This window comes from Maniola hyperantus, chromosome 10 (assembly GCF_902806685.2).
Source record: "Maniola hyperantus chromosome 10, iAphHyp1.2, whole genome shotgun sequence".
Lineage (NCBI taxonomy): Eukaryota > Metazoa > Arthropoda > Insecta > Lepidoptera > Nymphalidae > Maniola > Maniola hyperantus.
Window position 1 is genome coordinate 6,713,138 of NC_048545.1, and position 27,619 is coordinate 6,740,756.

The 27,619-nt window shown below is 35.5% G+C and overlaps 1 protein-coding gene across 1 annotated transcript; it reads right to left on the reverse strand.

Annotated features, from left to right (window-relative positions):
• LOC117985764 (uncharacterized) lies at positions 1 to 27,161 on the reverse strand. Its single transcript, XM_034972548.2, has 4 exons — positions 26,854 to 27,161; positions 24,652 to 24,825; positions 4,950 to 5,060; positions 1 to 1,207 (listed from the first exon to the last, which is right to left on the reverse strand). Exons 1-4 carry the CDS (start codon positions 26,912 to 26,914, stop codon positions 978 to 980), a joined length of 576 nt encoding a protein of 191 aa, XP_034828439.1. The 5' UTR covers positions 26,915 to 27,161; the 3' UTR covers positions 1 to 977.
• Positions 27,162 to 27,619: the final 458 nt, after the last annotated feature.

A 27,619-nucleotide genomic window follows, 5' to 3' on the forward strand; every position in this document is an offset into this window, starting at 1 on the left:
CACATCACTTTATTAGTTAACATATAATTTCTATTTTAATTCTAAGCAAGTATTTTTTATATTTACAAAAAATCATATTGACTGTCCTAACATCAACAATATACTTACCTATATTATGGCTCATAGAAAAGTATCAATCTAAATCAAAATTCAAGACTCCAAATACCTAGTGTATATTTTCAAGTAGTAAAAATGTATTCTTACGTGCCATTTTAACTTTATGTTTCAATTTTCATGTCAAAAGTACGATTTTAGACCTTATTTTAAAGGTCAACCGTACTTTTAACATGACAGTTGACCCTAACGAGTTGATAGAGTTAAAATGGCGCGTGAAAAGTCATTTTGTACGGACTATAGCAAACTTCATGATTTGACCGTTCCAAGCAAAGACAGATTTACGCATCGAATTTGCATCTATTTTTCTATGATTTCACGTCACCCATAAGCTAATATTTGACATATCGTCGATTCAGAATCAAACGAGAGTTCCCTCACTCTAGTTCACTCTTGCAGCGATCTGTATCATGTCCAAATTCGGTGACAATTATTTTGATTGAAGATTGAATATTATCAAGATTATGATAGATCACGACCACGGCACAGAATCTTCTTTCTATTTATTTACATTACCTTTTGGTAGTAAAAACTACCAGCTATTTTTTCATTTCCTATCCCATCACTAAACTGTTATCTGCTCTACTCTTTATTTTATAATTATCTACAGCTTGAATTTAGGATGGATTTTCCATTTAAAGAATAATATTTCCCTGGTATAGGTAATTTTAAGGAGATGCAGGATAATAATTTTTTATAACCCAGCACCTCTATCTTCCTAAGTATGGATAATTTTAGAATACATTTGTATATGAAAAAAGCAACGCTTCATTTTCCAAGGTCTCTGCTAGTAGATATGCAGTCTAAAAGATATTCAGATTTAACAAAACAAGAATTCAAGAAAGAGATCCTTGAGAAGAATTTTACAAAAATATTTCATCAACCAGTTTCTTATCTATGACCCTGTGCGGTTGTGGTCTGCGTTGCTTCTTCCTCCAGCGGTACAGGCGCGCGTTCAGAGGGTACAGCGCAGGCGACAGCGCGCAGTGCACGTTGAACCACCAGTCGCAGGACGCCACTCCCTGGGAGAATATTGTGCCGTTGGGGCACAGGAAGGAAGCTTGCCGACCGTCTATATCGCAGTAGTGCCATGCTGGAAATTAAAAATAGATATACATTAGTTTTCAAAAGTATCACAATCAGGCATCAACCCATCGCCGCCGGCCCACTATTGAGCACGGGTCTCCTCTCAGAATGAGAAGACCATTCCTTTACACTTAAGAGGTCGACACATGGGGGGAACGCATTTCAAAGTCTTGCATGTTGCAAGTGTGCTACGCAATTACATGCATGATCGAATGCAGACTACGATTATAGTATCTGCATACTTTAATATCTAAAAAACTCTACTATATGATATTCTACATGAATAAAATTGCAAATGCAACATAACACATTAGCTGCTTATTTGTCATATATATTTTAGGAATCTTGAAAATTACCGGAGACTATCTTTCTAAACCATACCAGTTACGGATGTAGGTAATGTAAATTATTTAAACGACATACTCGTAGTGAGTCAATTACGAAATTCTAACCGTTTATAAAGTTGCGATAAAATATTATACTTCAAACTGTAAAAAACATAAAATATTACGTCTCATCTCTTCCTCTTAAACTTAAGACCTGTTTCGCAATTATTGCTAGTTATTGAATCTCCTAACGCTTCCTCATCTTTTTATTATAGCCGCTATCAATAAAATTACTATTAATAATACTAATGACTTTCAGAATTATAATAATCCAGAACATCTTTATGATAATATCTCATATGTATCTAAACACAAGACCAATTTGGAAATGTCATTTGCTCACATTTAAAATCAAATTCTTCGTGTTGCACTAAATTATTATTTATTTACCTAATTCAGCTAAATTGCCGCGCGAAACCGAATTCCAATGTAGTAATAATGGTTAGTATGTACATTATTTTGTTTAACAAATTATTTTGTGAAAACAACCCTTGGAACTTGGACATTTCCATTGAAGCCATTCACAAAATAAAATGTTAGCTAAATAACTTTGCTAGGTACCTACTCCGTAATAGAAAATCTTTTTTTTCCTACTCAAACCCCATCGGTGACCACCCTCAACGCATATTGGGAGGCTCCGAGATCTCTTACGATCACAACGGTGCCCAACCGCGTGATCACAGTAAGTTTTAACACGCATTTGACCGGTTTAAAAGTTCGTACAGACATCAAATGATTACAGATTAAGAAAAATGGATGATAAATATTTTAAAAGGATCTCACGCCCGATCTAACATTTTACGATGCACTATGATTTATTTATACGCTCGCTTCCGCGATTCTCCGCGATCATTACTTGACCTCAGGAGCTTTAAGGCATAAGGTCATTTACATCCTAATCGTCTCAGAACAAGGTCACATACCGAAAATGGTTCACAAAAAGCTTCCCAATTAATCAAGGCTTGACATGATAAATTATGAATCCTACTCTAATGGTAGTAGAGCTACCCTGCAATTAAAATTCGTGCAGTAAAAAAAACCTCTACAAAAAGTAAAAATTGAAACAATATAGTATACAGTGTCTATATTGTATCTGACTTTTTGGAAACTTTAACCACAAAACTGAAAGACTTTACATCCACGTTTTCACAAATCAGTAGATAGAGTGCCTCTAGCTCGAAAAGCTGCGCCGCGCCGCTTAAAATTATAACAGAATTATTGTACTTATTAATATGACCCCCATGACACGGGTTAACACGTTCAATGCGGCGTAATATTTCCCTGTCTTACTCGCAGTGCGTTACAAGGAAAATCTGACTGGTACATTGACTAAAATCTAGTGCGTTACCAGATATAAACGATTTGTACATACACCTCCATTATCAAGGCTTTATTTCCTCAAAAAACCTAAGTAAGACCATTTTAATATTATTAGAAGATAGTATATGAGTCAAACTATCATGATGTGACTTAGCTTTAGCGTATAGCATGTATTTTAGAAAATATAAGGTTTTTAAAATCCCAGACAATTTTACCTGGTGGAGCGCCTGCAGAACTAGCAACATAAGAAGTATCGACTGACAATTAGTGATGGGACTGTTATTAAAATAAAAATATCGATGTTATACTTTTATTTTATAATTAGTGAAAACTACATAATATATTAGTAATTTGTATAACAAGTGCATAAAACAGGCAATTTTATGCCCCAGTTATTTACTTTGCTTTCCATTTAGATTACAAGGAAATGAAAGTGATATTCTTACTAAAATATGACTAATAAAAATTTCAATTCGAACAATTTTATATTTTTAATAATGAATTCACGGTAAATAATATAATTAAGTTATATGGTGATTCTTTTTTATCATTAGGACAAAGGAAAATTATAATTATAAAAATATCGTATTTAAAACTCGGATTTTCTTATTTGATGGAGATATTGTTAATGGTCTATTGTTTTGGATTTTTTGCTGCCCAGCAATCATCATTGTTTTCATCAGTAACAAGTTGCAGCATCCGACGTGACCGTTTCATGATTAGTCACACACACAATTATAATTTAATACCTATTTTTTTCCGCGAAAATGATAATACCATAATAATCGATATACGTACTGCTTCTTGAATGCACTATCGCTCACTGAAGGTGTTTCGCCTGTTCCCGTGGTGCTATACCAGACACGTACGTACAAGCCGCATATGACTGGCACCGCACACAGCAAATTTTTTTTCCTTCTGGTGCTAACCAGACAAATGTGACTTGTACAGATTAAATAGTTTAAAATGCTAGGGTTTGAGGAGGAAATTAAAAATATATATTTATCTCTTACCTACTCACAAGGTTTCATAGTAAAAGTGCCCCCGCACCACAGGAAAAAACACAACAACTAGTCGCCGCACCAGCTGAAAGTCACATACAAGTCGACGTTGACCGGTACCGCACGCAACGTGTTAACCTAGTTTGGGGGTCGAGGGTAATTTTAAGCAAAGTTGTAATTGGAACAAATAAAGATTTATTATTTATTTATTTATTATTTAATATAATATGTATTTGCTTATTATTGCTAGTACCAGTACTTTAAAAAAAAAAAGAATATTAGCCATGTTAAATGACTAATATTCCCCTTTCCTCTCCAACTAAGCGTCAGGACTACTTTGTGCCATTACATTTAGTATTTACCCATATTTTATTACTAGTGGCACCACTCAATGTGCAAATATTTTAATAAATAATTAATATTTTGTATGGTACTTCGAGCAGGTAGTGATTTTAATATAGGTAAGACTACCTACGTATATACGTAGGTACGCGGTGCTTTGAAGTGCTCTCTCCACATCTCAAAAACTAAAATTTCCAGCGTATTTCAATTTAATATGTATGCTTAATTATTATAATAAATCGTGAAATATAATCCGCATCGTTACTAAATAATATTATGTCAAGGTTGTTCGGTAATTTTTTTAATGATCTGACCTACATTTTACCATCGAAACTCGAATATCATTAGCTTTTGTTTGTTAACGGTAATATTAATCAATCATTGATTTATTAATAGAAGCGGTGACAGCCTGGTGATTAAGACTTCGGCGTTCTATTAATGGGGTCCGAGGTTCGATCCCGGGCGATTCAAACTTTTCCGATTTATGTGCGTTTTATGCAATCATTTAATATCAATTGCTATAATGGTGACGGATTTTCTTTTAATAAAATCGGTTCAATAGTGTACAAGTGCTTATTCAAGGTTTCGCACTATGAATAAAAACTAGTGTATCCTATTCTTAATAATTCTCTATTTAAGTTTAGGTAGGTAACTTTTAGTATAATTCACTTTAATCTGGAATAATCATTATTATTATTACCTTGGCAACGGGTCTCCATATCAGCAAAGAAGCCTGGATAAGGCTGCTCATCACAATAGAAGTTGGTATATGGAACCGCTCCTAGTATTGGGTAGTCTGTTCCCGGTTTACCTGAAAAGTAGAATTTTAATTTTTAGTAAATACTCGTCAATTTTGTTTTTATAAGTCCCGCAAACTGCTATTGCGCTGGGACCATGTCTCATTAACATCGAAATGACGTCATTTTGACGTCAGCCGAAATAAAAATATACCATCAGCTCGAAACTTCAGTCTAGTGCTGACGTCACTAAAATGGCGGCCACGAGCATTAGCAATTTGCGGGACTTTTAATAAAATTACTTATTATGAAAATCACACTGCTTTATATATATTATAAAGACGAACTTTTGTATGTAAATGTGTGTGTATGTGTGTATGTTTGTTACTTTTTCACGCAAAATCTACTATATAGACGGATTTGGCTGAAATTTGGAATGATTTGGCAATAGATTAACACTGGATTAACACATAGGTTACTTTTTAACCCGGACACTAAAAGAGTTCCCACGGAATTTTTAAAAACCTACCTATATCCACATGAATGAAGTTTCGGGCATCATCTAGTAAATAAATAAAAATGTCATTAAGAAAAAATCTCAAAAAACTGCTTTTTCCTGATTATCCGCTTTATTTTATAAACGGAAACAAAATTATGTCACTTGTATATGATTAAATTTATGCCACTTAGCATATATTCTAAATTGTACGACCTCACAACGAATAGGATATTTACCTCATTGTAACCTTCGTCACGTAATAATTTGAATAATTGGCATGTGATTGTTATTTTAAACATCTTTATTTAACTACCTTATTACATTATTAGATACGGAGTAAAAAGATCCAACTTCCATAACATAATGAGTCAGTAGAGACAGTAGAGGACTGCTAAAAGAGTAAAACCTCAAAACTATGAAATAACAATGTTTTTTTGGATTTCCAAATTAATAGGTGGGTGGGTAAATTTCATAATTTGCAACTTAAAACCTTTAATATTAGTTTATTATATCGGCACTTGAGCACTATTAGCGTTAGCATGTCGGTGACGCGACCTTGAAGTCCCGCGACACATCCCAAAATCACCCAGCGCGCCTAAAGAAGTTTTCACTTCAAAAACTATGAGCGCGTTGATGTCTTTTGTATAAAAGTACGAGTAAGTATAAGATAACGTCTTATAAATCTTTAAATTTTTTATGTTTATAGTTTTACTTATATAAGTATTACTTTTAATTATTTTTGATATTAAGTATACTAAGTGTATTTTAAATTTAAACTTGAAGCTCTATTATAATCTACAGTACCAAAATGCAGGAACAAAATAATTTCTTCTATTAGGGGACGTTGACTTCAATAATTGTCAGTCGCTCCGGATACGCATAATAGCATACCTACTGGCTATCTTGACGATAATGAAAGTTTGCTGCAGAACCACTTTCACCGGTCAAATAGATTACGATCGGTTTTCGATTCTGTAGCTATCGATCTCTATATTATGTATATATTTAATGGATAGGATAAAAATTCTATACTTGTGTACCTGTTACACTTAACAGTAATAATAATATATTTTAATAATATTTAGCTATTTTCTGACATTAAAATTATGTGTTACATGAGTACCTATTTTAATAACTTCATCATCATCATCAACCAATAGACGTCCACTGCTGGACATAGGTCTCTAGTAGGGACTTCCACACGCCACTGTCTTGCGCCGCCTGGATCTGTATCCAGGCGGCTCCCTGCGACATCGTCTGATGTCGTCCGTCCACCTAACTAACACATAAGTTTTAATAACTTAATATTGTAGATTTATTTACTGTATGTATTGAAGTTTACGATCTTGACTTTTGTAAGCCCTTTAATAATCAGCCTAAATCGAAGAATAAATATAAATATGAATTTAATACATAGTGAAAAATTATACGGAGGTTTTGTTCCTGAATTATTATAATTAATTTTGTTTGTGGGAATTACTAGGTATATCACGGAAAAGGTAATTTGAATCTGTTAAATATTATATTGATCTAATTAAAATAACCTGATTTATGAAATAAAAGACACGCACAATTTTGGTCAGTAAAATAACAGCTACAAAACTCACTCGATCGAGAAATAATAGTAGAAGTTGATGTTTTGACACTCACAGAGCCTGCAGCAATTCTACCACCTTTGACCCTTGCTTACTAACAACCGATTGTGTTTAGTCCAACTCGCCCAATGACATAAATCCTGTTGTGAATTGAAAGTACAAAGTATTCAGAAACCAAACACATATTTATCATCTGTCATCAAATACATTCATCATCATAATATTTTGCAAGGTTTCTAAACTTGTCAGTTTATCCCAGGTTAAACGGCAACTGCTATTTGATTTTCTTTATATTTGAGCTTATTTTGATTTAAGCTTTGATTGATTAATAATACTATTTTTAACGACCTCCCTTGTGCAGTGGTGAGTGCTGTGGTCTTACAAATCTGAGGTCCCAGGTTCGATATCCAGCAGGGGCAATTTGGGAGTAAATAAATATAATTTCTTAATTGTCTCTGGTCTGACTCCCAGGCTACGGCCGTTTCTAGGTACTGCCCAACCGGCAAAGCCTTGACGCCAAACAATTTAGCGTTCCGATACGATGGCGTTTAGAAAGCTATAAGGGGTAACGTGTGTAATAAATAACTACCACACCCCTTGTGGCAAGTTAGCCCGCTATCATCTTGGACTGCATCATCACTTACCACTAAGTGAGATTGCAGTCAAGGGCTAATTTGTAATGTCATTAAAAAAATTGAATGCGAAACAAAGTCTATTTAAATTAACAAGGATTGACTACTTATATATTGTAGTTGTTCACACACTGGTAGGCTAGGTCAACAGGCTGTATCTTGCGAATTATATTTTTTTTATTACCAATGCGAACTGCTATAAATAATTATATTAAAAATGCAGATTTAGTAGAGGTTTAAATTTTATTGCGATGCTTATATTTTTTAACTGTCTTAAAGTATATGAAACAAATTTACTAGGGTTATGTGACCTAGTTCCAAATTGCAACAGTGTATGATTTTGATTAATTTTGTTTGTGAATGTTGGCCTAAGTCAGTAATGGATCACTGGCACGGCTGTAGTGTTACTAGATTCTGCCATTACCCATTTATTACTTTCCTTTAATGACTCAGAGAGCACGCTAAGCATCATGATATAACTCTTAAATGTATACTCGTAGTTCACCGTTAAAAGGTTGCAGAGTGCAACGTATAATACCTACTGGTAGTGTAATCAGCGATAGGTTGTCGCTTGATTTAAGATAGAAATAGACTAGAGTAGACTGCTTTAATAAAATGTAATATTTCGACTAATACATACCTTTTATAATTTATTTTTTGATGCTCAGAGAGCACGCTAAGCATGATATAACACCTTTCATGTATCCTATTATATCGCAGTTTATAGTTAAAAAGTCGCAGAGTGCAACGTATAATACTACTTCGTAATATAATCGGTGGCTGTAAGTAGATTGATTTGACATAGAAGTAGGGTATCAGGCTACTCTGATAAAATATGTATCATCTCTACTATATACTTACCATGAAGTTGTTACAGTTTTTTAAAATAAATTGTTTGTGCACAAATCATACAATACACTTGTTTTATTTAGAAATCTTTACTGCACACATAATATATTATATACAGTATTGTAATAATATAGTAAATACTAAGTATAATGACGGATTGAGAAAAAACTTTTGCAGTTTGAAAGCTTATTGTAGTTAGTCTTACATATTCGCAAAGTTTGTTCGAAATCGGATAAATGGAACCTGATGAAAGCTTGACACGAATTTCTCGCAAAAGAAGCTGATAGTAAAAATTAGTTACAGCGATATAAATGTTTCACTAGATGGAGTGCTTCATAGTTACAAGATGTTCCGACGAAAATCGATGTCCGCACTCTTATCCTGTCAATTGTCATCCAGTTTAGCGAAGTCCGTTTTTACAAACATAGATAAGTAAAAACAGATTATAGGTACTAAATCTACATATACACCTACTCAAATAATATGATAACATGGATAGTAGATAGTGGAATTTAGAGTTATCGCGCAACTTTAATTTTTACAAATGGACTGTGTCTAAAGCGGATTATGTTTGACAGTTGCAGTAGCGACAGCAACACGACACTGTTCATAGATTGTCCGATAGAAACTGAACTAGAGCTCGACTGATGTCTCTCTTATTCTTCTTCTTATTTCGCTTTGTGGCTATTGCTGTCTCTCTGTAGTTGCTGTTACGTGTGACGTTTGACAGCAATGATCGCGAGATTTACGCCTGTCGCGAGATTCGTACTTAACCTGCGGATGTTCGTTAGAACATGTTGTTACTATGAAGCGGGCCGCATCTAGTGGAACATAATATTTTATCGCTACTAGTCGTGATATAAAATTAATAAATAGCAAATATTACGAGTGTATTGACCATACTGACACGTACTTACTACTAGAAAGGTGCAAGACATTGCAAATTATATCCAAAGAGTATATCAACACTACGTTCTAATCATATTATTACGAAAACAGCATGTAGGTAAAACGTCTTACGATGAATCGATTTCGCATCGTTCGTTTATTATTTATTATTTATTATTTATTATTTTATGTTGATATCTCTGCATGTAGTTAGTGAAGTTTGGGAGCTTCGAGTTTATATTTTTAAAAAAGGCGAAAGATTCAAAACTATACTTTAATAATAATCAAACTAGAAAATAGACTTATGCTAACAGAGTCGAGTTGGGGACTGCTGGTTATTTTCCACCTTTTGCCATTGTTCGGCGGCGGCTTTGGTGGTCGCGCTACCGAGAATGCCTCGACAGCGTTTCCATTGTCTTACTGCGCTTGCCGCGTGAACCCGATGGCTTGTTGGTTGGGATCGTTACATATGTATAACTAGTTATTAAAATAATGCCGAATCGGTTTTTAAGTTTTTGTTATCAAACTCGGCTTTAGATTTATTATTCAATCCGAAGTCAGAACATCTTTTTTTCTTATTTGAATACATTATACCTATTTAATTCATATAAAAAATATAATACCTACCTATAAAACCGTAGAAAAACAATAAAAAAATACTTTAAAAAATCTTATATTCAACTGGCGTTCATTAGCAGCAGGTAAATAAAATACATAAGAAAAATGACCCGACAACGCGTAAGGTGAGCGAGGACTGACAAAAACAAGGTCAGATACTCCACGTTTATGTAATAATTTGAGATGAGGCACCGAAACCAGTGACATGATAATTTATACCTACCTTTTTATTAACATTGACATTGAAATAAGTTTCCTTTTGTAATCTACCTGTAGGATTATAGATATTATAGGATACCTGGATTTGAATTATTTTTAGTGGAGACAAAGAAAGAGAAAACAGTATAAATAAAAGACATTCTGATGAAACTTCAAAGATTAAATTGAAGAAAAAAAAATATCTAAAGAACTGACTGAATCTGATATGCTTTTATATTAAACTAGATGACGCCCGCGACTTCGTCCGCGTAGATTTAGCCTATGGAACCAGGGACCGCCTGGGATACAAGCTATCGCTGTGCCTTTCGTCAAAATTGGTTAAACGGATGAAAAGCTAGCAGACAGACAGACACTCTTTCGCATTTATAATATGAATTGATAGGAGATTCGAAAAGTAAAATCTTAATCTAGTGATATTCAGTGCGTGTACCAAATAAATTATTTTGCAATAGCTTTAACGTATGTTATGTTACACGACAAGGTTATAAACGTTCGTACGTAGGTACGTACTACTATATTTGCGCAATGTACTTATTATATCTTTGTTTGTTTGTGACAAGTAGGTAATTTCCTTAGGAAAATATAGACATCGAGAGGGGAGCTGACGAAACTTTAAGTAAAATAATTAAACGTGAATAAAGTTTGGTAATGACTAGACTAAAAGATCCTAGGATTTTTAAAAACCTTAATCCACCTGGACAAAGTCGCGGGCATCAGCTAGTAATTATTAAAGTAACTATACAATCCTTAATAGCGATAGGTTCCAACTTCCATGCTGTGTTGCCCTGCCCTAGTAACCTTATTGAAATGTTACATTAAAATATTATGTATTGCCATGTTCTCGCGATAGATGTACCAAGAATGATGTTAGTTATAATACTTAATACTTATTACTTATTTTGAAAATCAGCCAATGATTTTTCTATCAGATTTGAAAACATACCTACAGACAAAAATCCTTATCGTTATCCTAAATCCTAATCCTAATCCTAATCCTAATCCTAAATATAAATTTATAATAGTACCTACAAGATTTCAACAACAAATCTTTCAGGCTAATAATAGGAATCGCAGGTAGGTAAAGACCATCTTCAATAATAAAAACAAGCTTGACCTGTATGCAAATGACTCAAGATTTTAAAAGGTCCATGCGACTCTATAAGTAAAGATTTCGTATTTCCATTCGATTGGAAGATTCCTAAAAGAGAATATTGATCGTTGTCGATTAGGTAAAGAATGTATTACCTAGCTATTAGAAAATTGATTGTTTATTTTTAGATTTCATCCATAGTTAATAATATTGTAAATGCCAATGTGTGTCTGTCTGTTTGCTAGCTTTTCACGGCCCAAAAGTTTGAGCGATTCTAATGAAATCTGGTACAGAGTTAGGATACATCCCGGGGAAGGACAAATTCTACTTTTTGTCCCAGAAAATTAAAGAGTTAAGTTTTTAAAAAACCTAAATCCACGCAGACGAAGGGCATCGTCTAGTTTAAACTTAAATATCTACTCATGTGGTTGTAGCCTATTCATATTAATTAACATGCAAAATAAATTATAATAGCGTGCTTACCTACTTACAATCTCTACTTATACCTACCTACAAAAAAATATTAACGTAGGTAATTTAGAATATTATTTGAACCTTTTGACCTTCTAAGATAAAAATAAAGAGTAGAGATAAGTTACAAAAACTTTGTTGCATGCTGTGTTAATGCTTGTTCCACTACATTTTCACAAGATTTACAACGGATTGGGTTGATTATCATAATCGAATTTAAAAAAATATGTTGATCTAGCTGATGCCCGCGACTTCGTCGGCGTGAATTTGGGTTTATTTAATCCCGTGGGAACTCTTTGATTTTTCGGGATAAAAGTTAGCCTATGTGTACTACAGTTAAAAACCTGGGTCTTTAACTATATCCGTGCGAAAAATCACGCCGATCCGTTGCTGCGTTGCGGTGTGATTGAAGGACAAACCGGACAAAACAAACACAATTTCGCAATTGTAATATAATTACCTATTAAGTACCTACTAGAAAACTAAACTAAGTTCATCATACCTACCTACTTACCTTACGTTCTACCAATCTTAAATATATTTTGCAAATAATAGCAAGACCGCACCTGACTTGCTAGTCCAGCATAAATTTAAATTACCTATGTTAGATCGGTGGATAAGAATGGGATTATCTCTGTCGTTATTAAACTTGTTGGGTTGTAGGTATGTCGCAACTCAGTTATAAATGCTATGGCGCAAGCTTGCATGGCCAGACGTGTCTCTACGGTGAATATCTAAGTTTGCCATTGGATTTCAATTCTGCGAGACAGTGTGATTAATACTTATTACATGATGCCCGCGACTTCGTCCGCGTGCATTTAGGTTTTTAAAAATCCCAGGGGAACTCTTTGCTTTTCTGGGATAGAAAGTTGCCTATGTCAATTTCCGGGACGTAAGCTACCTCTGTACCAAATATTTCATATAAATTGGCTAAGCGGATGGGCTTTTAAGGATCCCGTGGGAACTCTTTAATTTACCGAGATAAAAAGCCTATGTCCATCCTCGGGATGTAAGCTAACTCTGTACCAAATTCCATCCAAATCAGACAGACAGACAGACGGGCAGACAGACAGACACACTTTCGCATTTATAATATTAGTATGGATTGTTGCACACTGTGCTAATTACTAGAACAGGACTTGCTACGTATTACAATAGGATTTAGTAAGTATCGGTAGTTTAATATACCTAACTGATCCACGGCAATAAGTTCCCGTAGAGCCGTGAGTACGTCGCGTTTCCTATTCGGGAGGTCGGACTTTCAATCCCGGATACGTACCTTTACCTTTTTGGAATTATGTGCGTTTTAAGCAATTAAATATCACTTGGTTTAAGGTGAAGGAACTAGGAAGGCATTGTGAGAAAATCTGCATGAACGAGTTCTCTATAATGTTCTCAAAAATGTGTGAATCTAACAATCCGTACTTGACCATAGCCCAGACCTATCTTATTCTGAGAGGAGACAGCTGCCCTCAGTATTGGACCGGGCAGTGGGTATGATGATGATGATGATATGAATAAGTTCGCGTTATGGAAGATATTTTCCTATTGACTCTACTAAGTAAACTGTTTTTAAAAAATACTAACCCTATCCTAATAATATTAAAAATGTGAAAATTTGAACGTTGTTAGGTACTCCTTCACGCCAAAATGACAGAACCGATTTGGATGAAATTTGGAATGGAAATAGCTTAAATACTCTAAATTAATGCAGACTACTTTTATTGCCGAAAAATTAAAGAATTTTTGCGGGATTTTTAATAAACCTATATTCAGGCGGACAAAGTCCCGCGTCATCCAGTTGTAAATTATGCTAAAAATTACCTTAAATATAAAAAATCTTCCACTTTTGTAGATAGGTATAGTATGACTTGTGTGTATTATACTACAATCTACACGATCAAGAATATTTTGGTGGTAAATCACGGTAAGTATGTGGAGTAAGTAGTTAATTAGATACTGTCGACAACTGCTAATCATACATTTTTGTTCACTTCTACGACCAATCTCTCATCACTATGCATAATTATCACATTTTAATAGCTCCCCGTTTTGTATAAAATATGTGCAATAATAACAGCGTGCAACATTTTTAATAAATAACATGATTCTATCCACGGATATTATAAACAACTATGTAGTTGACCCGCTCTGGCTTCTCTCGGTGTAATTTAAGAAAATTCTTTCTTAATGAGGTCTATATTAATAAGAAAGCCCATTACGTGTAAAATCCCAAGTTTCTATAGATAATATGTATGATGTATATGTGATATGATATGATAATTACGCCTCTACCTCAGCTCTACCTAGTATGCGACATCTCGAACTGTCAATTGGGGTATGAGGCGGGGGGACGCGGGACGCCCCGCACAACCCGCATCCCGCATGTCACCCGCGCTATCCCGCACCGGGTTAGCTAGGTAAGTAATATTTAATACTAGTAAGTAATATTCTAATGGATATCTACTTCTTTTTTACACAATATTATCTATTAATTAATCTGTAGGTATAGGTATAATTAGACCTGTATATAAAACTCCAACTACTGGACGCATTATTTATTTATTTATATAGGCATCCGCTAAGAAAGGATTTTTGAAAACACAACCTAAGGGGATAAAATAGGGTTTTGAAATTTGTGTAGTCCAAGCGGACGAAATCGCGAGCAGCTGCTAGTACCTAATACCTATATAATAGCATCATCATTGGCAAAACTAGTATTTCTAGTTTTATAAATGGTGCAGATTAATATTTCGGAGAATGATGAATCTTAGGTGCGGCTAAGATTTATATCTTAAGATGTAAAGGTCATCTTAATATTTATTGAAAATTCAATTTCATTGACATGGTAAAACAAAAACTTGTACCCTTGAGAGCAAAAGTTGATCAACGTGACGTAACGTGTGAAATATATTATTATATTTAAACTTTAATAAAATACATGAAGTCATAGATAAATAATTATTGGTCTCATGAAGTTATATTTTCCTATAGGTAAGTAATATGTGAAACTAGATCTAAATCTGGCGATCTCGTCCGCGTAGATTTAGGTTTTTAAAATCCCGTGGGAACTTTTTGTTTTCAGAGATAAAAAAATGTCTAGCCTTATGTCCGCCTCCGGGATGCACGCTATTTGTACTAAGTTTCGCCAAAATTGGTTATGGGTCATGAAAAGGTAACAGACAGACAGACTCACTTTCACATTTATAATAGATACTTATGAGATTGGTCGTAATCACGAAATAACAACAACGCAAGGTCAGCAAAAACAGATAATTAAATATGTAAAAGGAAAAGTTGACTGACTGGCTGATTAACTGATCTATTAACGCACAGCTCAAACTTCTGGACGGATTGCGCTGAAATTTGACATGCACATAGCTATTATGATGTAGGTATCCACTATGAAAGGATTTTAGAAAATTTAAGGGTGTGAAATAGGGGTTTGGAATATGTGCAACGCGAACGAAGTCGCGGGTAAAAGCCAGTTCATAATAATCAAACAACTTATTACTTATGCCAATAATGCAATTTTGTGTGTGAAAAGCGCACCATTGTAACACGCCTTTCATTCAACAGAAACACTGTTGTTCAGGTTATGCCAAGCGTTTATTATCCGAGAACGAACCGCATAATTTGTTGAGACCTTATTGTTTTTCTGGCAAAAGTTACGTGACAAAAGGAAATAGTAATTATGAGTGTCACGATCGGATTGTACATAGCAAGGTGGACTGGATTTATTCGAGGATTTTTATTGTATAGCCATATTCAGTGTCAAGAAAAACAATGTCACCACTTCAGCTAACTTATTACTTAATTATTTGTAGCTGATCCGCCCAGCTTCGCTCGGGTGAAATTTGATATGCATAATATACAGAGTTTAACCAGAATCATAGCAAAAACTTAGCGTTATTTTTTGCTACCTAAACACAATCCAATGCCAACAACCATTTGCTTCATCTTGTAATTTTAGTGATTTAGATTTTTCGAACTCGCAATGTATAGCGTGCAAAACTCAGGGTTTGCCCCGCTTCCGACTCGGCACTGACCCGCGCTACCTATCCATACGCAGCGTTCGTTCACCTCTAGCGTCAGTCAGATGTTTTATTTGCAATACATTGCTTTTAAAAACTTTTAAAAAATAGCGGACTTTTTTTTTCATTTTTTCGCGTTTTATTTTGTGTTATCTTATCAATAATCATCAGTACTATGTCCTGCCTTCATTTTTTCTAGCGTTCTAATTATGTATTACAACCAGTATAATAGAAATATAAAATAAAATGAAGACACTTTCAATTACCTTAGTAAGTAGGTAACTATTACCTAAGATCATTAAAGAAATGGAAAATGGAAGGCATAATGTTATGACCTTACCTACTTATTTCAATTTTCAATATGAATAAAATACCTTATTGAACTATAGCTAAAATACCTTATATTGGCAGTACCAACTGTAAAAAAAATTAGGCATCTTTCATCATTATTAGTACCCATTTCCCCTGCAACTAAGCCTGTAAAGCTAAGTAATAGAGAGCTAGAAGATGACCTTTCGTCCAAATTGGTTAAACTAATGGGCCGTGAAAAGCTAGAACTAAAGTAGAAAGCTAAACATTCACATCTATGAAATTAAGTATAGATTTGAAATTTGCACTTTAGGAATATAATTACAAAATGTAATAGGTAAATAGCGGCATTTCTACAGCACGCACCTCGGTCGTTAAGCTGTAGGTACAGTACTATAGGACACACATGAATGCCTTCACACCGACCTCAAGCTCATTGAGAATGTCAGGGCGATTTGCTCAAAACAGCATTATCTAAGATACGCGTGTCATAACAATTAGTGTTTAGCAAATAAGGGCGTCGCGCGACACATTGGTCAAATTGTTAACCCATACCAGATACCCATATATGTACTTCTTATAGAAGTCAAAGTTAAAACATTCACGTATTCAAAAAATATAACTGTCTTTTCTCGTGGATTTTCCAAAAAAAATCTTTCATACAAAACTTGTCCTGACAATGTGTAGTCGAAGCTATGCATGTACATACATTTCGGCGATTCATTTAGGTAGGTAGGTTCATCATTTAGGATTTTTATAGAGAAGATAGGTTTTAGGTACCTACCTACCATTGAACACTTTTTAATTGTCAATTTTTGAATTTGTGAGATAAATGATGTTAATGATGATAACTAATTACGTAAATTTATAACTAAAGCTACGAGGATTCCAAACGCACCCTGGTCTGAGAAGAAGCCCAAAACAAAACTCAGCTGGTTATATGTTACACACACACATTAAATAAGGGTCACTGGTAGAGATCTCTCCCATTGTCCATTTGTTCGTTTTTTCCCTAGCGTTAAGGTTGTCTGGAAGAGATCGCTATTTAGCGATAAGACCGCCTTTTTGTACCTACTTATTAAGATTTCTTTTTGTAACCTGTCATTTGTGTTTCTGTGGTGCAATAAAGTATATACATACATACATACATCTCTCATAGAGAAAAGTGCTTCACTGTCCACTTTTACTTTCTTTTTCTCTTTATTGTAAATGTTTTTAGTACCTACAATTAAAGAAATCACAATATCACTTAAAACTTATTCGAACTATCAAAGCTGTCCCAAGATTTCTTATCATTAAAATAATCCTTTGAATACCCGTTTATGATTTTGAAATAAGTTTGGGTTTTATGAAAACTTTCAACTTTGTAAGTAGTTATATGAATTACCAAGTTTACTTAGCCTAGAAGCGTGCTTATTTATATTTCTTGTATTTAGATTATGACAGCCACTTTTGTAAATACTTATCTACTTAATTATAAAGTTTTTCCAAGAATATACTTATTGAAAAGTCTATAATCAATTGTATAGTGTCTAGGCAAACGCGCTCTTAAGCTGCATCATCACTTGCCTGCATAAAAAAAGATAAGTAAGAACGAATAATACAAAAGGTATGAAATACTTACCTAAATTAAGTAGCTACGTTGCAAATAAGACTATACGCTGTATTTAAGTACTTATATTTATTTATGAGTTACGTAAAACGTGAGCCTTTGCCACTTCTAAGGTATGAATGCATCTTGAATGTTGAAAAGGTTGTGCACCGTCATGACAGTAGCAGCACGTAGCAGCGTGTAGTAGCAAAGCAACAACGTTGCAGATTGATCAAAAGGTAGGTATACTTGAATGGTATCCAACAGTCAGTTATTTACTGCTCATATCCATAGGGGACTTATTATCATGTAAAAAAGACTTAAGTACTTTTACAAACGTCGTCGCCTCAGTTAACTAAAGAGGATCTTGACCTCCCAAACCAAAAGTAACTCATGGACTCATATTGTGTGTCTTGCGCCACTTCGAAATCGTCATATCATAAGGTATGTAAAATAAGCATTAGGTATTTTATGGATAAAAACCGGCCAAGTGGGGGTCGAACTCGCAAACGAAGGATTCCGTGGTGTCGTACAAGAATTTTTTTTTTAATTTTTACACAAATCACCACAATCAACCACAATATCAGGATTTCTGTATTTTTCCCTTTAGGTAGGTACTTGAGCTATAAGACAATGCTACCTGCACGGGTAGTACGGGTAGTACCTACCCTATAGGTTTCGATTCCCTTGATGGACTAGACTACTAATCAGACATTCCAATAATAATAGAGAGAGAGCCAGCGCGTGCCAGATCTTCGTTATTTTATAAAAGCTGAAAGTTTTTCTGCGTATTGTCCCCAACACTGGGAAGAACGTTCAAAAGTTTAAGGATGTCTGGCAGACGGTTGCCACGACACTTAGTGTCTGACAATGCATGACGTGATTTCTAATAGGTACTATTCCAAAGAAAATTAAAAAAATTAGACTTTATACTTTGACGTAAGATTTTTACGCCTTTATTACCCGTTATCTCCCAAAGCCACCATGATCCAAAAACACATGGTCCAATCAAACGTTCCTCCCAGTGTTGAGGACAATACGCAGGGAAACTTTCAGCTTTTATAAAATAACGAAGGTCTGGCACGCTCTGGTTCTTAGTCCACAAACTGACGACCTATTTACTCGTCGCCAACATATTGTGCACGTTGCCAATAAACTACTGGTTAGTGATTTCCTAATAGCATTCTATACAGTCTACACTTCGGCACGCAAGCGCCTATAAGCATATAAGTATTTGTCGGTAACGGCTGATGCATTTTCGACGGGTTCGTTTGAAATACTTAGTGTTAATGTTGCAATGAACTTGAAATTCTTTTGTAACCCACTCATTAGGGCCTTTTTATATACGTGACGTTGCGATTCAGTTCATGTGAGTGCAATTAATGTAAACATACAATCGTTAATCAATTGTAACTTGAGTTTCATATTAAAATGTTAATGATAGTTGAGGTATTCGATTCGTTCTCAAATAGGTACTTTTCAGTTTTTTTTTTAGTTTGTTGTGGGCTCTTCTCAGACCTGGGAGCATTTGGAACAATTGACAGTCAAAAAGTGTACAATGGTACCTACTTTGAATTAATGCTTTGAGTTTGACGTGGTTTGACTTTGAGTTTTTGACAATATTATAAAGAAGTAAAGTTTGTAAGTTCGGATGTTGGAGGTAATCTCCGAAACTACTCTACGGATTTCAAAAAATATTTTCTAATACATAGCTATATAGGTACATAGTCCCCTAGTGATATAGGCTGTAAATTATAATATATGTACCGCGGACGAAGCTGCAAAGTTTTAGTAGTTGTAGGCTAAAGCTAGTTAGTACTAGTAGTTTAGTTAAAAACGCAGATAGACACGATATAGGTCTAACCTAAATAAGTCTGATAGGTATTAATTTTTATATTCCTTGATCTATTTTAATATAAGATTTACTAGATTGCACAATCAGATACAATGGTGTACCAAAACGGCACAATCATTACGTTCATAATGGGCCATTGTTAGCACAATTAAGATCTAAGCTCGAGCCTCAAAGCGAAGCCTCGGCACAGCAAGGCTGTAAACTACACGTAGGTAGGTATGTGGTACACACTTTTAACCATCGATATACGTAGTAGAACAATTCTTCTACTAACGTAAGAATTAAACCTATTAACTACCAGCTTTATAATTTTTTTTTAATATTTAAGTATTTTGGCAAAAAACAGTCAAACTCGAACTCAAACTCAAATTATTTATTCAGAATTGGTAAAATTTTACGCTTGATTGTCATAAATTTATTACAAAACAATTACTTATTAAATATAGTTACCTACATACTTATTAATAAACAAAACATTGCCGAAAAAGTAACTTTACTAGTCAAAGCTGAAAGTTTCATTGTTCTTTGCTGCGAAATTTAATTGAACTAATGAATGAAAGAAAAAATAACGATGAGTTTTTTGGACTAGCAGCCTGCGCATGCCAGACCTTCGTTATTTTATAAAAGCTGAAAGTTTCTAGTGCGTATTGTCTCCAACACAGGGAGGAACGATTCACGACTATGAAGTTTGGATCATGGTAGATACAGGTAATAAAGGTGTAGAAACCTTCCAAAACGTCAAAGTACAAAGTGTAATATTTTATATTTTCTTCGAAATAGTATAAGAACCCACGTCATGCATTGCCAGACACTTATAGTGTCCTAGCCGGTGGCAGCCCCCTGCCAGACGCCTTTAAAAGTTAAGGGTTTCTGGCAGGAGGTTACCACGAGTCGCGGATCGTTTCTAGCTGTGTTGGGGGCAATACGAAGAGAAACTTTCATCTTTTATAAAATAACAAAGGTCTGGCATGCGCTGGCTCTCTCTCTCTCTACAAATAGGTATCTACCTGAATGCAGACAAATTAGCGGCTGACAGCTAGCATAAGATAAATACAAATGTTTACTTACATCACAAACTTTGTATACGGGTCTACAATAACAATCCTAATAGTAGGTAATTAGGTATCCGTGATAGGTATAAAGTTCAGTGTAATGAGTCACACCGTGTGAACCTTGTTAAGTAACTGGGTGTTACTTTTTTCAAGATCAGTAAAGATAGTGTCATCATCTTGGACTCGCAAACAACAAGCATACCAATCACAGTACGCGGCAGAAAATAATGTACATCGACCTTTAGAACGACATTTCTGCTTTGTAGAGCGTCTCTGTCACTCATACCTATGACGTTTTGTCGGTCTCAACGACAGAGACAGTGCTCGACAAATCCGCTATCTCCTTCTAAATGTCGATGTACATTATTTTCTGCCGCGTACTGTACTTTTTGTTGCTTTACACTCTACTTACTCTACACTAATTCGTTGATAAATGTAATACACTAATGTCTATTTAATTGCAAATGCAAACAAAAATATTGCATTACTTCTAATGGATGTTTCTTAGTGAACAAAAATAATTACATAGGTATTTACACTAGCTTATGCCTGCGACTTCGTCCGCGTGGACTACACAAACTTCAAACCCTAAGGGGGTGAAATAGGTCACCCCCTTAGGGGTGGAATTTTCAAAAATCCTTTATTAGCGGATGCCTACATCATGATAGCTATCTGCATGCCAAATTTGAACCCGAACCGTCCAGTAGTTTGAGCTGTGCGTTGATGGATCAGTCAGTTAGTCGCGACTTCGGTTTGAAATTTGTGTAGGTACTCCACGCGGACGAAGTCGCGAGCATAAGCTAGTTATTATATAAGATGTGTTTTAGATTTTAGTACAACAAAAAAAATCGCGGTCTACGGTGAGTACCTCAGTAGGTATCTAAACGGCTACCTACCTAAAAACTACCTATGATGACGAATTGTAATTAAATAAATGAAAAAATTATAGAACTTTTGTGTTAGTAGATGGAATCAGACGGTTACAATGACGTAATAATGGCTTCTCGACGGATGCACGCTGATCTTCTCACAAATTATTATTAAATCATCGAACATGAGTAATCCGACTAAAGTTTCTGATATCCCTACATAGTAGTAGGTAGTAGATATAAAATAAAGTCGCATCCCGCTGTCTGTAAATACTCTTGTCGCTTAGATCTTTTGTACCTACGCAACGGGTTTTAGTGCGGTTTTCGTTTGCCAATAGATAAATAAGTATTCAAGTGAAAGGTTATACCTACGTATAGTTTAATTTTGTTTTGATGATTGTTCAAAATGTCCCGTGCGAAGCTGGGGTAGGTAGGTATATTGTCTACATACTAGTTACTTTTTTTTTGTTTTAGATTTAGTACCTAGGTGGTTATAAACAATTTAAGTGTTGTAACCATGATGACCACGTCACTTTTAAATTAATCAGTACCCTTATTATAAATGCGAAAGCGTGTTTGTTTGTTGGTTTATGGCTTTGTTGGTTTGTTGGTTTGTCCGTTAATCACGTCGCAACGGTGAAACGGATTGACGTGACTTTTTGCATGGATATAGATAAAGACGGAGAGTGACTTAATATTCGAGAAATAATAATATAAATTAAGGATGCATAAGAGGGCAAAAAAATAAAGATCAAAGGCAATCAATTAAACATAATATCCTTGGACGAAATATCAGATCAATTAATTTAAAGAATCATCCTCGATTATCGAAGTGTGTTTTGTCTAAGAAAATAAAATTATAGGTAGTGTGTGTGACCCTTACGTGTTGACCTCAAACTGGTATTTTTACTACTTAGACACATTAAAATAAAAAATCGTTTAGGTAGGTATAAAATCCTTTTGGATGTTTTGTATCATACTATATTAACTACAAATATACTCGTACGATACAAACATCTATAATTTATGTAGGTACCTAAGTATAGTACGCGACAGTTCGAAATGGCAATCGGGGAGGGGACGTCCCGTACACCCGCACAACTCCCGCGCTAACCCGGTGCGGGCGAGCGCGGGTGGCGTGTGGGCGTGCGGGTGTACGGGACGTACCCTCCTCATACCCCGATTGCCATCTCAATCGGTCGCGTACTATACCTATCTTTACAAGAAAAATAAAAACCATCCCAGACGACCTTGTAACTATACTTAGCCTACTTGGTTAAAACTCGTATTTTGAACTGGATCTATTAGAGCAAGTTCGGGCTCAACATCAAACAAAAGCTCTAACCCTAAATAATTGGTCGTCAATATTTTAGGTACTTTTAAAAGAAATTTAGATTCAATTGCGCTGATATCGCTATTTTACTGTACCTATATTGGAGTAGGTATGTACCTACCCCTTATAGCAGTCCACAGTAGCAGTTACAGTACGCGGCCGAAAGTGATGAACATCGGCCTTTAGAACTACATTTCATCTTTGTAGAGCGTTGTCTCTGTCACTCATACCCATATGACCACATATGACGCTTTGACGGTCTAAACGACCGAGACAGTGCTCTACAAATCTGCTGTCTCCTTCTAAAGATCGATGTTTCTTCGATTCCTTTAGTACTTATGCCAAACAGTGGCTTAAGGCTTTATTGCAATCAGAAGCGCTTCTATCTATATACTGAATGTTACCTATAATGTTATTGTCCTTGATTATGTTTATAATTATAATTTGTGTATTAACTTTTAAGTATAATAACTTAGTTATTATTATTATGTAGTAACGATGAACAAGTATTTTTTTAAATTACCTAATATATTATTATGATACTTAGTGTAAGTATTTATGTAATAATGTATGTTGTAAAAATATTATCTACTAGCTGACCCTGCGAACTTCGTTCCGCCTAACAGTCGATTCAAATTTTTTAATTTTTTTAAAAATATCAATTCACTATCAGAAATTCTAAAATCCCCACGATTTAGGACTTCAGTACTTTGCAGCATCAGGATTGAGGAGTTAGGATCCGAAGTTCAATGATGTAGCCTATGCTTGGTACCTAAAATAATTTTGCATCATCCGCAGTTCCTGAAACATTATAGTTTAGGAGTGCTGTACCCTACATCATTAGGGTTGAGGAGTTGAGACTTGAAGTCTGAGAATAAAGTCGTTGCTTGGTACCTACAATATGAATTCACTATGAACACTTCCTGAATCTTGATAACTCAGGCGGGCAGTAACCCTGCAGCATCAGGATTAAGGAGTTGAATCCAGAATTTTTTATGTGACCACCACGAAAACTTTTTTTGTTGATTTAAAAAAAAAATTGCAAATCTGTCCAGAAACCTCGAAAAAATCGATGTAGAAAAAAGAACCACCTCATTTTTGACAGTCGGTTAAAAACCGATTACCTTGAAATATTTACGGAACAATTTTTAAAATATCCCCTTTCTAACAAAAAAAGAATGAATGAAATCGGACTACGCGTTAATGAATTACAACTCAGTATACATTTTAACTTTCATCCCCTCTCCTACGGGAACCATGCTGAATTTCGGGATAAAAAGTATCCTATATTCTTCCTCATAGTATGACCTCAAATCGTACCAAGATTCATTGGAATCCATTCAGTAGTTTCAGCGTGATGCGCGGCCGTGATACAGACAGACAGACAGACAAAAATGAAAAAAATTACAGTTTTGTGTTCAGTATCGATTATAGAGTGCCCTCGAAAAAAAAATTTCAAAATATCTTCAATGTACAGAATTTGACCTGTTACAGTTTTATTATAAGTACCTATTGATTGATTGATGTTGACGTAAGCTATACCTATTATGTATATACATAATATAATATATTTTATAATACAAATGCATTTACATAAATTGCACCTTCTATCTTTGTTGTCGCTTAGCCTTTTCCTTCATAACCTCTCCCGTTGCCAAGGGTTACTGGTAGAGATAAGTGCTTTGCGCTCCACTTCTTATCATTTTCTTTTTAGTGTTAGGTACTTTCTGGTCCGAATAAATAAATGAAAAGTATTCTTACCAGGTATAGCCATCCCAAGCTCGAGATACTCCTTGACAGATGGGTGTATGAAGGCGATGGGCGCAGGCGCGGTGTTGGGTTCTGGTTCAGGCGCGTCCAGCGCTTGCGCCGGCTCCTGCACGGCCGCGCTGCCAGCTCGCAGGCGCTTCACACGCGTACCATCTTGAGATCCTCCTACGAACATTATATTCATCATTATCATCATCATATCAGAGGCTTATGGAAATTCCTTCACGGTTAAGACGACGAAGCTTCAGAATGTACCTACCTACCTATTTTAGACAGTTGAGTGGTATTATTCAAATTTCTAATGTGCCATAAATATTAATGAACATACTTATTTTATTGTGTATGTGGCTTTACACAAATGCCTAATGTATTATTATTTTATACTAGATGATGCCCGCGACTTCATCCGCATGGAATTAGGTGTTTTTTAATCCCGTGGGAACTCTTTGATTTTTCGGTATCTAAAGTAGTCTATCCTTCCTCGGGATGAAAGCTATTTCTGCACCAAATTTCAATGAAATTGGTTAAGCAGAAGGGCCGTGAAAAGCTAGCAGACAGGCAGACAGCCAGACAGACGGATCGACAAACACACTTTCGCATTCATAATATTAGTATGGAGTATGGATGGACGCACATATCGGAGCTATGTGCGTTTTAATTAATTAAATATTAATTAAAACGCACATAACTGTGAAGGAAAACATTGTGAGGAAACCTACATGCCTGAGAGTTCTCCATAATGTGTGTGAAGTCTACCAATCCGCACATGGTCAGCGTGGTAGACTATGGCCAAAACCCTTCTCACTCTGAGAGGAGACCCGCGCTCTGTAGTGAACCGGTGATGGGTTGATCATGATGATGATGAATGCTTAATACCTATGTAGTTTCTTAAATATTAACTGTGTATGGCTGTTTTTTTGGCATGGCTGTAACTTATAGTAGGCAACATTTACTGTTATTGACATGGCTGAATAACGTATATACGGAACACTAAATATAAATTGATAGTTATAATCGCACTTAATTAGAGCAACCTTGAACTTATTTTCAAGCCTAACGGCCTAAAGCTGTGCTGTGTGATTTCGATCAAAGCTTTATAACTATTAGGTGTAGGTTTTGTCTACTAGCTCCTGGATTATGCCCACAGAAAATAGGTGCATCACTTCGGAGGTAAAATTTAATAAAATAAAGAGCTATGATGAGATTTGAACCTGCAGTCCTCGGGCTATCGCGGCCGACATGCCAAGGGACCACTTCGGCCACAACTTTTTTTTTTATTAGGATACAAGTTAGCCCTTGACTGCAATCTCACCTAGTTGTAAGTGATGATGGAGTCTAAGATGGAAGCGGGCTAATGATCGCTACCAGAGTAGTCGCTACACTATAACTTTATTTCTACACACTGATGCGAAAGTCATTTTGGTCTGTATTGCAAAGTATCAGATGTAATACCTATATAAATTAAAAAGCCAGAACCAAGCCAAAAATGTGAGAAGGGTAGGTACTGTATATTATTCACTGTACTTATTGTGTACCGAGAGACGACGGCAATAAGCCTATTGTTAACCACCACGAAATCCATAAATCAAATTTTACAAATCTAAACTTAGATGTTAATAAATAATCAAAAACAATTAAGTACTTATACATGTAGTACGCGACAGGTCGAGATGGTAATCGGGGTAACAGGCGGTGGGCGCCCCGCACACCCGCACGTCACCCGCGCTATCCCATACCGGGTTAGCATGGGGGATGTGCGGGTGTGCGGGGCGTCCCCACCCTGATTGCCTTCTCCACCTGTTGCGTACTATACGTAGCTAGGTATAGCTAGATACATGACAAAACAAGTCTTAAACAAATTAAAAACATAATATACCTACAAAACTTTTCACATTTGACAATGGCGCTATAGGTACATCCACCATAAGTCCACCATATTATTTAATTTACGAAATTTACGAAAAATGTATGCCATGTCACTCGGGATGATATTATAAGGATTCCAATGTAACACCCCATAGTTACATAGAAATCTGTTGAAGTAAGTAAGTAGGTACCTACTTACTTGTTTAGAAGTTTTGGTGGAACAAACAAACTCACATAAGTAAGTATACTTACTACCTTCTTCACACATTTTACTTAAAAATTAGTTTCATGATGGGCCCTTAAAAATAACGGTAAAAACTGTCTTACCTATGACTGTAAGTAAGGATACAAACACTACTGGCAGATTTCGAAAAACTTTTGGGGTCATCGTGAAAAATTGTATGACTTCCTAATTAATGTTAACGATCACAAAACATTCTGAACTGACACTGCGTCAGGGGGACTAGGATATTCACAAAAGTCCAACCGGGACCAATGACACATTGACGATAGTCTCATATATAAATCAATACGACTCGCACTTGGCCGAGGTTACGTAAAACCGCGCCACTCGCGTGCTCTTTCGGGGACAGCCAAGCGCGCAATGTTCAAGATTCAGTGGCCAGTGCACACCGGTGACCGGGCCAAAAGCTACATAACACAATGTTAACCTGACCTCTAAGCTGTATTGATGAGCTCTTTATACCTAATTGACAACTTTTTAATTCCTTTGAAAACCGGCCGAATGCGAGTTGGGTCTCGCTCTTTTAAGATTCCGTACCAACATATTATTATACCTAATTTTATTTCCAAGCTAGACATCACAATAAGCCGTGAAAGAAAACCCCAATAGAAACCGATGATGAACCGAGAAACAGAGGTATGGGTTTAATGAAATTGCCATACCCATGGAGGCCGGCAGCCGGGTGCAAGGGGGTGCACTTGTCAGCAAAAAATGTAGGTACATAGAAAAAATTACTTGTTTCAATAAAAACTGAAGGCGTCTAGGTTACTGACCAAAGTTCATCTTACCAAATAAATTGAGTATCCTCCTCTACTCTTTTCCTGTGTACGAACACTGAGCATGCACATT

Coding starts and splice junctions, on each gene's coding strand:
- LOC117985764 (XM_034972548.2), bottom strand. CDS start 26,914: ATGACCCCAAAAGTTTTTCGAAATCTGCCAGTAGTGTTTGTATCCTTA. Junction 5,061..24,651: donor GCTTGGGATGGCTATACCTG/GTAAGAATACTT, acceptor TCTACTTTTCAG/GTAAACCGGGAACAGACTAC. Junction 1,208..4,949: donor TATGGAGACCCGTTGCCAAG/GTAATAATAATA, acceptor TTTAATTTCCAG/CATGGCACTACTGCGATATA.